The sequence below is a fragment of the Oryctolagus cuniculus genome, chromosome 3 (assembly GCF_964237555.1).
Source record: "Oryctolagus cuniculus chromosome 3, mOryCun1.1, whole genome shotgun sequence".
NCBI lineage: Eukaryota > Metazoa > Chordata > Mammalia > Lagomorpha > Leporidae > Oryctolagus > Oryctolagus cuniculus.
In genome coordinates, this window is record NC_091434.1 from 99016212 (window position 1) to 99028361 (window position 12150).

The following is a 12150-nucleotide window of genomic DNA, read 5'->3' on the forward strand; positions in this document are numbered from 1 at the left end:
TGCTACATGTGGTCCCTGATGAGGAGATACTGGTTGTGAGAACAGTGATACATACTATCTTTAGAGACCCACTCAACATACACACAATGTGGACTCTCAGATCACACTCACACCATGAGTGAGGGAGGATTGGGACTTCCTTTCTCTAATACCATGGGAAATTCAACGTGCCTCACTCTGCATATGAACTATTTTACATTTGTTCAAATCATCGATTTCTAGGTCAGTATTAAATTCTGCTGACTTCCCCCTCATTTATCTCACTGCAAAATGAAATCAGCAGCTAGCACTTTCAGAGAACAGTAGGGTTATAAAGATTACAAAGGAGAAAGCCAGTCTCCAGCACTGGCATTGGATACTGTGTGTCGGGTCTGCAGAGGCCTGGAAAAGCTAACAAGAACTGAGCTGAAGCATCTTCTGCCGCCTGTGAAGCTGGCTTTAAGAGTCATGAGGGAACTACATGGTTCGTGAACACCTGCTGGAGAGCAGCAGAGTATCAATAATGAATGCTAACCTTTAAAAGGGGGGATTCTTCTGAACACCGACAAGCGTTCTTTTCTTCTCTTCAGGTGGTTTCATGGGGGATAGATCTAGGATGGGAGTAGAAGGTTGTAACTGTCTTGGACCACCTCTCTAGGGTGCAGCAGCCTTCTGACACCAGAAGGATCACCACCTTAGCCGGATCTGTGGTCATCTGCAACTAGCTGAGGGTATGCTTTTGCAAGAATATCAACTTTGGCTGAGGCACCATTGGGAGCAGATTTTGCACTTTTTCTGAAATCCACATTCACACACATAAGACTTGAGTTAGCGTACAGGGTATACTTAAAACATGGTACAGATTCCTAGGATGACACAAAGCCTGCCTTTACTTGTCACGGCTCCCTTGTTGGTGCTCATGCTCTATTTCTTCTTAGATGAAGACCTGTCAGTGCTCAAACTGGAAGGCTCAAATATAATATTTCAAGCTGGCACAGGTTTTGACTAACCCTGTATGCTATGCCAAAACACTGGGCAATCTTTTAAGGATACATAGTTCACGGAATGAAAATAAAAGGCTAGCATCTACTGCCAGGGCAAGAAATAGAATGCAGTTTGGAGGCCATTGGAAAAAAAAAAGCCAGTATTCTGGTTTTAAATCGAATGGACCTTATTCACTTCACATTCCCAGCAGTTAGCATGGCTATTACTAGGCTTCTGGTTGGGTTTATGGCTAAAGCCTGATATTACCTGGCACTTTCCTTCACTTAGAAAAGGGAAAAGATATTGAGGACTTGATAAAATGTGAAATAAATGTAATTTAAAGAAGAAAAAGGAGAATTATTGTTACTATTTGCTAATATATACAATATAGTGGGTTACACTAGGAATTTACTGGTAAAGCCATTTTACAGATGCAGATTATCAACTATAATAATCCCTCAGTATCTGTAGGGGATTTACTCCATGGCCCCTGTGGCTACCAAAATCTGCAAATGCCCAAGTCCTTTCTGTATAATGGCATAACATTTGCATATAACCTAAGCACATGCTCTCATATACTATAAATCATCTCTAGATTATTTATAATACCTAATACAATGTAAATTCTATGTAAATGGTTGTTACCCTGTGTTGCCTAGGGAATAATGAAAAGAAAGGAGAGGACTTGATGTATTCACTAAAGATGCAATTTTTTCCTAGAACTTTTTGATTAATGGTTGATTGACTTCAAGAATGTTGGACCCAAGCATACGGAGAGCCGACTATATCTGTGAGTCACCATCTCAAATGATATTGCATTCTAACAAATGCCTCTCTACAAAGGTCTCACCCAATAGGAAAATAAATTTTTGAACCACAGGGAAACCAATTTGTATATTATTCTGGCTAATTCTTTTTCACTTTACCTTATTTGCTTTCATTTCTGGATCTCATTTTCTCTTCTTGCTCCAAAGTTAATCTGCTTTTAATATCTCATAAGACCTGGATTGTTTCCTCCTTGCATAACAGGCTTTTAAAAGACATAGGCTTAACCTGCTACCCAGGTGCACATTTTTCCCAGCATTTCTCCATCTCTCCTGGTGACCTGTATTTTATTATTGAACAAAAGCTAGCTCCATGGCACTCTATTACCAACACATTTGCTCCCAAGAGCCTTTAAATAACAGAAACTGCCTGGGAACTATAAATGCTGAGGAACCAGGAAGCTTGTAGGCCAAGATAAAGAAGCGTGAGGTTGGCTATTAATTTTGGCTAATATTAAATCATGACATAGCTCACACATAAGGATCACAGTTCAATTATGAACCATTAAGAAGTTTAAAGAAAAGAAGATTTACAAGATTTTTTAAGCACATAAGTGCCTATTGCAGAATATGGGAGAGTATTTCAGGCCCAAACATTGATAGACCAATGCCCTGGTGTATAAATTCAAATACAATTATTTTTACACTAACACTGATAAAGTGGCAAAGTTAGAACATGTCTCTACTCAAAGTTGCATTACTGGGTTGCTCATTTATATCATGCTTAAATTAACAGTGTGACAATAAGCTTATTTTGTCATATATCAGATCTAGCAAATTATTTAAAATATACTTTCCTCCTGACCCAATGATTTTGCTATTTGTAAACATGATTGAGGCATAAAGTTTAGGGCTGATAACTTGCATATGCAATTTGAAAACCAAAGCTTTCTTTACTTTTCAGCATAATTGACAAATTTTATCAAAGTACTCTAGTTTTTCAAAGACATTACTTTCTTTTATGACAAACAACAAGTTGGATCTGCATGGCTACTGCTTTAATGTTCCAGTAGTGACATGACACTGTGTACGTGGGTAGAGCTGGGAAAGAAAAATTACCAAAAAGACAAGTCTAAGCCAACTTCAAATTATCATTACCCTTTTCAAGTGAAGAATGACTGCCTTTCCTAGATACTTGCCTGGACTGATTTTTCAAACTTGAAATGAATACTTGGGAGAACGGTTTCCTAGAGCCATCATGGGCAAAATTTCCTTCATGAATCTAAGTGAAGAAAATGAGGAAGAAAGAAGGGATGGGAGATGGAAAGAGGAGAAAAAAGATGAAACAAAGGAGAAAGGAAAGTAAGGATCAAGAAATGACAGAAGGGAGCAATCAGTTGTGGAAAGGCTAAGATAAGCTGGCACTGTGCAAAGTACTCCTAATACAAGGGTGCGTCCAAAAGTGCATGGAGGGGCCAGTGCTGTGACGCAGCAGGTTAAAGCCCTGGCCTGAAGTGCCAGCATCCTGTATAGGCGCCGGTTCTATTTGTGGCCATCTGGGGAGTGAACCAGTGGCTGGAAGACCTCTCTCTCTGTCTCTACCTCTCTCTGTAACTCTGTCTTTCAAATAAATACAATAGATCGTAAAAAAAAGAAGTTCACAGAAATGGACTTAAAGTATAAGTTTCTTTTGATGGCAAAAAGTTTTGCAATGCATGCACATATTATGTCATTTAAATTTTAAGCTATAAATTTCATAGAGGAGAAAGCCAATAACCAGATATTAGGTTAATAGGTGATAAATGGCAGTCTATCTTTATTTCTGGTAATAATTAAATGTTAAAGCTGCTATGATTTCAAATAAGCTGAAATATTTTTCTCCTTAATTTTCTTAATTGCAAAATGGAGTTGAAATTTTTCTAATACAGATTGATTCATTTTATTGAGAATAGACAAAAAAGTCTGTAACATCAGGAAATATATTATATTTAGGGCTGGTGTGGTGCACCTGACAGATCACTCAAAAGCCAAATCATATCACTGAATAGCTCTGCGCATGTCTTTGTGGAGTCTCATTACCATTTTTTAAAGATTTTTAAAATTTATTTACTTGAGAGGTAGAGTTATAGACAGAGTGAGGCAGAGACATAGAGAAAGGTCTTCCATCTGCTGAATCACTCCCCAAATGGCCACAATGGTAGGAGCTGAGCAGACCCGAAGCCAGGAGCCAGGAGCCTCTCTGAGTCTCCCAAATTTGGGGCAGGGGCCCAAGGACTTGGGCCATCTTCCGATGCTTTCCCAGGCCATAAGCAGAAAGCTGGATCAGAAGAGGTACAGCCAGGACATGAACCAGTGCCCATATGGAATGCTGGTGCCTCAGGCGGAGGCTTAGCCTACTACGCCACAGTGCTGGCCCCACGGAGTCTCACTATTAAAAAAGAATGGACAATCATTGCCCATGAGACATATGAACAAATTCATTAATTTGCTAGAAATAAAATAATACCAACACATGAAAGAAAAGGAATCTAGAAAAAAGTCAGTGGTTCAAAGAACAGAAGAGAATATTTTAAATAAAATTTAAAAGCTGCAAAAGAATATGTTTTAATATATGTCTTCAGATGTTTAAAAAGATTTATTTCCTCCACCTACTTAACATTTACTGAATGCTATGTCATCCTCACTATTAGATATAGGAATAGAAATGTCAACAAAGTTTCTGCCTGAATCAATTATTAGACAAGAGGATATGTGAAAAAATAAAAAGTCTAGAAAACCAAAAATAGATAAAGAAATGTAAAGATTTAGCATAAAATTCAGAATTCTATCAAACTATGAGAAAAATAACATTGAATGAGATAATCCAGATGATTTAATAGGATCTAAATATAGGAAACAGAATAAGCAGGAGGGAGGAATGTCAACTTAATAACACAGGGGAAAAATCCAGAGTTGAAGAGTTCTAATTCTTGAAATTAAGTGCCAAGCAGAATGAATTTTAAAAATTGAGTCAACTAAATACATTTTTATTATAGAATATCAAAATTTGAGTTGTTGATTTACAGCTTCATTCCACTGTGGTCAGAGAAGATGCCTGGTATCATTTCAAATTTTTTGAATTTGCTGAGACTTGCTTTATCATCTAACATGTGGTCTACCCTAGAGAAAATTCCACTCACTGGTGAGAAGAATGTGTATGCTGCAACTTTAGGATGAAAGGTTCTGTAGAGATCTTTTAAGTCCATTTGGTCTATAGCGTAGATTAACTCTCTTGTTTCCTTGCTGATATTCTGTCTGGTTGATCTGTCCACTGCTGAAAGTGCAATATTTAAGTCCCCCTTTACTACTGAATTGGAGTCTATGTCTTCCTTTAGATCCACTAACAATGCTTTTAAATAGCCAGGTGCTCTGTCATTAGATGCATATAGATTTATTATAGTCACATCTTCCTTTGAATTGCTCCCTTAGTCATCACTTAGTGCCTTTCTTTGTCTCTTTCAACAGTTTTTGTGTTAAAGTCTATTTTGTCTGATATTAGGATAGCTATACCATCTCTTCTTTGGTTTCTGTTAGCATGGAATATTTTTTCTACCCTTTCACTTTCAGTCTGTGTGTATATTTGTTGGTGAGATGTGTTTCTGTAGGCAGCAAATAGATGTATCTTGTTTTTTAATCCATTAAAGCCAGTCTGTATCTTTTAACTGGAGAGCTGAGGCCATTTACATTCAAGATGACTACTAATAAGGAACAATATGGCCCTGCCATTTTTCCATAAATGTTCCAAAATCTGTATATATGAAATACATGAAACCTGTACAACCTAAATAAAATTAAAAAATATATTTGATTATGTAACAATAAAAAATAACCTTTGTGAAAAAATAATATTCTGAAATAAAATAGTGCAGGAGATTATATATAGGTAGGAATCATTTCTATCAAAATAGATTTACAAGTCACTAAATAAAAACTGTTCAGTCCTCAAAAAAAAAAAAAAAAAAAAAAGGAAAGAAAGAAAGAAAGAAATGGACCCTAGAGACCATATAATTTTATAGCCAACTAAACAATTAAAATGTGTGAGTATAAATAAGATATTTTCATTTTTTATTTATTTTTTAAAATTTTATTTAAATTATACTAGTTTCATGTATTTCATATATACAGATTCAGGAACATAGTATACTTTGCACCATACCCTCCCTCCCACCCACACTCCAACACTTCTTCATCCTGCCTCTCTCATTCCAACTCTTAATTATTGCAAAGATCTATTTTCAATTTACTTAATGATAGTAAAGTTAACTCTACACTAATCAAAAGAGTTCAACAAATGAGATGAAGCAAAAAACCACTGTTCTTCAATGGAAGAGACAGGGCTATAAACAATCATCTAATCTCAAAATGTTTATTGCACTCCAACATATTACATTTCAGGTACTCTATTAATTAACGTTTAACACTTCACCAAACACGAAGTTTAGCAAGTAAAAAGCAAAAAGACCCTAGTTGAGAGGGAATATAGACAATGGAAATAAGTAATAATTGAATAGAAGACTGATCATTTTCCAATACAGTAATTTTAAAATAATCACAGATCATTAAAACTACAGTAGTAAAACATTCTTTTTATTTATTTATTTATTTATTTATTTATTTTTTGACAGGCAGAGTGGACAGTGAGAGAGAGAGAGACAGAGAGAAAGGTCTTCCTTTTGCCGTTGGTTCAGCCTCCAATGGCCGCCACGGCCAGCGCACCGCGCTGATCCGATGGCAGGAGCCAGGTGCTTATCCTGGTCTCCCATGGGATGCAGGGCCCAAGCACTTGGGTCATCCTCCACTGCCTTCCCCAGGCCACAGCGGAGAGCTGGCCTGGAAGAGGGGCAACCGGGAAAGAATCCGGCGCCCCGAGCAGGACTAGAACCCGGTGTGCCGGCGCTGCTAGGTGGAGGATTGAGCCATGGCGCTGGCCGTAAAACATTCTTAACCATTGGTTTCACAAAGGTATAAAATAGGTTTTGCAAGACTATATTTCCAGAAATATGGGTAATTTTTTTTTACGTTTTAGCTCCCACATGTAATGGAGAAAATGTGGCATTTGTCTTTTGGGCTTTGGCTTATTTCACTCAACATGTTGTCCTCCAGTTCCCTCCATTTTGCTGCAAGGGGTAGAATCTCATTCTTTTTTATAATTGAATAATATTCCATTGTGTATATATACCATATTTTCTTTATTCTTTCAAATGATCATGGAAACTATGCTTGATTCCAAAATTTGGCTATTATGAACATGTTGCTATGAACATGGTGAAACAGGTATCTCTTTGATACACTGTGTTCAAATATTTTAGGTATATAAAAATTATGGGATTCCTGGATCATGTGGCAGGTATAATTCTATTTTTTTTTTTTTTAAATCTCCATACTGTTTTCCACAGTGGCTGCAGTAATTTACATTCCCACCAACAGTATAAAAGTGTTCCCCTGGGTCCACATTCTCCCAAGCATTTGGTAGTCTCTGTGTTTTGGATTTTAGCCATCCTGACAGGAGTGAGGTGATATCTCATTGTCGTTTTGATTTGCATTTTGTGATGGTTAGTGATGTTGATCATTTCTTCATATATTACTTGGCCACTTCTATTTCTTCTTTTGAGAACTGTCTATTAAAGTTCTTTGCCCATTTCTCAACTGCAATTTTGTTGTTGTTGTTACTGTTGAGTTTTTGTTACTGATATATTTAGGATATTAACCCTTTGTCAGATAGGTGGTTGGCAAATATTTTTCCCATTCTGTTAGATATCTCTGCGCTCTATTGATCATTTCTTTTGCTATGCAAAAGCTTCTGAGTTTGATATCATACAATTTATTTAGTTTTCCTTTTGTTTCCTATGCTTTGGGGGTCTTGTCCAACAGGTTGTCCCCTACACCAAAGTCTTAGAGTGTTTCCTCTACATTTTCTTTAGGTTCATAGTTTCAGGTTTTAAATTTAAGTCTTTAATCCATCTGGAGTTGATTTTTGTACATGGTGAGAGGTATGGATCTAGCTTCATTATTCTACACATATAAATCCAGTTTTGCCAGCACCATTTGCTGAAGAGACTACCCTTACTCTTCTGTATGGTCTGAGCACTTCTGTTTAAAAATCAGTTGGCTGTATGTATGTGGATAATTTCTCAGCTCTCTATTCTATTCCATTGATCTATGTATCAGTTTTTATGCCAGTACCATCCTGTTTTAATTACTATAGCTTTGTAGAATGCTTTGAAGTCAGTTATTGTGATGCTTCCAGCTTGATTTTTCTTGTTCAGGATAGCTTTGCCTATTCTGTGTCTTTTGTGATTCCTTATGAATTTTAGGGTTGCTTTACCTAGTCCTGTAAAGAATGTCATTGGTATTTTGATAGGAATTGCACTGATTATGTAGATTGTTTTAGGTAGTAAAGACAGTTTAATGAAAATGAGTCTTCTGATCCATGAGCAAGGAATATCTTTCCATTTTTTGTGTCTTTGATGATTTCATTCATCAATTAATGTTAGAGGGTAGCATTACTTTGATATTAAAACCAAAGACATAACACAAAAAGAAAACTATAGATCTATATCCTTAATGAACATAGATGCAAAGATTATCAATAAGATATTAGTAAATCAAATCCAAAACCACAGAAAAAGATCATACGTCACGATCAAGTGGGATTTATCCCAGAAATTCAAGGGTGGCTGAACATTCACAAATCAATAAACACCATAAATCACATTAACACAATGAAGATCAAAAACCATGTGGTCATCTCAATAGGTGCAGAGAAGGCATATGATAAGATCCAACACTCCTTCATGATGAAAACTCTCCACAAATTAGGTGTAGAAGGAACATTCCTCAAAATTATAAAGGCTATGTATCACAAACCAACAGCCAATATCTTACTGAATGGGGTAAAACTGAAAGCATTTCCCCCTAGATCTGGAACAAGACAAGGATGTCCACTTTCGTCACTCTCAATAAAGTACTGGAAGCTTTAGTGAGAGCAATTAGCGAGGCGAAAGAAAGAAAGGGCACCAAAACTGGAAAAGAGGAAGTCAAATTATCCATGTTTGCAGATGATATGATGTTGTACATGGAAAAACCTAAACACTCAACCAAAAAGCTGTTAGAATTTATAAAGTAATTCAGTGAAGTTGCAGGTTATAAAATAAACTCATAAACAATAGCTTTTTTGTATGCTAATGATGAACTCACAGAGAGAGAAATCAAGAAAGAAATTCTATTCACAATAGCCACAAAAATCAAATATTTAGGAATAAATTTAACCCAAGAATTAACTTAACTTGTTCTTAGCTAATTAAAATTACTGATTTTACTGTTTTTGCTAAAAGTTTGCCTCAAGTATAATAAGAGATTGACTAAAACACTAAATGTCACTGAGTATTTTTTTAAAAAACGGCTTAATGTCTTTTATTCGGTTGAAAAAAACCTCAGTGAAAGCCTTAAAAAAAAAAGTTCACAGTTAAAATTGAAACAAGTCCAAGAAATGACTACATTTGCATAACCTGATCTGTATTTGGAAAAAAATTCCACTGAAGACAACAATGGAAGCTTATCCAATCAGAATTTCACATAGATTTTCCATAGCCCTACTAATGAATACTGACTCATTGGTCAGCTATGGTGAAAATTTAACGGAGCTCTAAGATAGGAAATGCATGCATCAGAGTGTGTTCAGTGGTGCCATTGCATCAGTATGAAAACTGCATAGGCAGAATTAAAACCACTTTGATTTTGCCTTAGTCACAAAAATTTTGGACTTCATATGAAATTGGGATTCTTTGTGTTGTTAATTGTGTTTGATATGTTTCAAGATGGCAGATAAGCTGTAATTGAATCCCTTCCAAGAACAGGATGATTCCAAGGCAGAATTGATGGTACTAGCATGTTATTCTATGAAGTTGAAAATGTAGGGATTCAGTTTCTAAATAGTTCTAAATGGCACGTTAATTCTACTTCATAGAGTAAAAATCTGAGGGAAATTTCATTGAAAACAGTCACTAAAGCTAATGCCACATTTTCTACTCTATTAGTGATACATATGGTCATACTTCATAAAATTTCACCTTCTACAAATGGTTCTGAATGCCTGCTCATTTTGAGGACATGTTCACCTATTTCAAAATGGACTGAAACTGATAGACCAAATAGTTATTGCATAACATTTAAATAATCATCATTCTAAAGATTCCTGAAGAGTTCTGCAAAGGTCTGCCATCTTCCTGAGAAATGATTGTACATTTAATCACTTTTTTTTCAAAAAATTAGTCTTTCAACTTTCTTCTCAGGGTTAGTAGTTTATTTTAGTCCAATCTAAAATTTTTTCTTATATTTAATTTTCAAAAGATGTACATTTGAGAAACAAGGAGAATAATGGGCTTATGCATATGTTATCCTGTCAGGAAAATAATATATTTTGCCTGTATGATCTTTAGGGTGATTTTCTGTTATAGAAATCTACTGTATCATTGATTCTACCTATTCATCCATACATTGATCAATCTATCTGAAACACTAACAATAATGGATAATAATATTAATAGCAGAAGTCATTCATTACATACTTACTTATATTCCAAAAACTCTATTAAATGCTTGACATAGATTATCTCATTTATCTCTCTCAGTGGGAAAGCTGAGGCTCACAACGTTAGTACCAGCTCAGTGAAAATTCTAGTGAGTAACAGAACTAAGATCTGAATTCCAATTATCCTGATGTCAGAGACCATGTTTTTCTATTCTATTGGCTAAGATGGTTTAGGTTATTTCATTCTCTCCTTTGGTGTATTTGCCTAACTACCCAGTTCAGCACCAATTGAGCTTTTAGCCATTTTAGCATACCATATCCACAACTTCATGACACTAGTTTATCTCAGACTTTCTTCCTGGCACTGATTCATACTGTGAGTTGGGTGATCAGATAACTTATCCAAATCAGGATAATTTCTGAAAGTGAAAAGGGCTCCTGTTACTAAATAGATTAAGACAACAGGTGTCAACTGCAACTCTACAGGCATTTGGAGACATGAGGTCATTCTAGCCATCTACTAGGATAACTCTTGTCCATTCCTGGGCACAGCCTTGATCATCTGAGGTCAAAGTTAGATATTCTTCCAGTGATACCTGATGTATTTTCTTAGGATTTATTTTCTGGACTACAATTTTTTCCTCTGTTATGGAGCAGAACATTTAATAAGCATTGTAAGCAGGATAAAACATCATGATATTCCTTTAGAACTGGTTATCCAGGCACACAGTTACATTCTTTTGTTACAGTTACAGTACAAATATCAGATATTCTGTACCTTTAATAAGTCCTTTTTCTTGAAGAGTTTTCAGGGAAGGTCTTCGAGTAATAAACTTCTTTAATCTGCTTTTAACTCGGTTTTTGTCGCTTGTATCAGAAGCACTGTGATGCAGTCGGAACACTGCAGATTAAAAAAAATGTCAGAGGCTTTCAGTAAATTTCCTCTTTATTATTATTACTTTATGCAAATATTAATAGAAAACAGTAGTTATGGAACAACTACCTGAATTAACAGCTCAGGCCCTTCAGTCTAGACAGGGCATATGAGTAAAATTTGCCCCCATGGAATTATTAGTTCTGATGCAACATGAATGTGCAATGAGAATGGTGTTAGTTCCTTGTATTAAGAATTTATCTTCACTTTTATTTCCTTATATTTAATACTGTAACCTTTATCTAGATAATTCCACCTATCTGTATCTATACAAAAAATGTGACTAAGATAAAAAAGATTTATCTAAATTAGGGAGGAACCTCTTTGACATTGTTAATTTCAATTAAGCCTGATTATATATTATCACTATGTAATTGCAGGCATTTTCAAAGGCCTTGCTTGCTGAAGTAATTCAATCAGTCTTTAAAAATATATTTCTTTACGAGAGAGAGAGAAAGAGTTATCTCCCATCTGCTGGTTCACTTCCCAAATGCTCACAATACACAATAGCTAGGGCTGGGCGAGGCCCAAGCCAGGAACCAGAAACTCAATAGGCCTCCCAAATAGGCGGTTGGTACCTAAGTACTTCAGCTACCTCTCCTGTCTCTCAGAGTTTGCATTAATAGGAAATAGGAATTTGAAGAGGAGATGGAACTGGAACCCAGGCACTCTGCCTCAATACCATTCACAGGCACACAAAGAGGCATCTTAACCACTATGCCAACACCCCTGCCTCTCAATCTTTTTCATCTAAAGTGATTTGTATTCCTGTAGAAGGTTTTTATTACTTTATTTTCTGATGTATAATTACCACCTCTAGGTAAAATTTAGAAATACAAATTTGCCTCAAACATGTTTCACATCTTCATCAGTTGGCTAGCCTCAGCTTCTTGTTTTCAGCTTTATGTTCAAACTCCAGT

The 12150-nt window shown here is 35.8% G+C and overlaps 1 protein-coding gene across 2 annotated transcripts in view; it reads right to left on the reverse strand.

Annotated features, from left to right (window-relative positions):
* Positions 1 to 12150, reverse strand: part of ARHGAP15 (Rho GTPase activating protein 15) — a 662169-nt gene that overhangs the window by 274932 nt on the left and 375087 nt on the right. For both annotated transcript variants that reach the window (XM_017342824.3, XM_051849585.2), the window contains exon 9: positions 11075 to 11197. In XM_017342824.3, coding sequence (XP_017198313.1) covers positions 11075 to 11197 — 123 coding nt within the window. The remainder of the gene's footprint in view (positions 1 to 11074; positions 11198 to 12150) is intronic.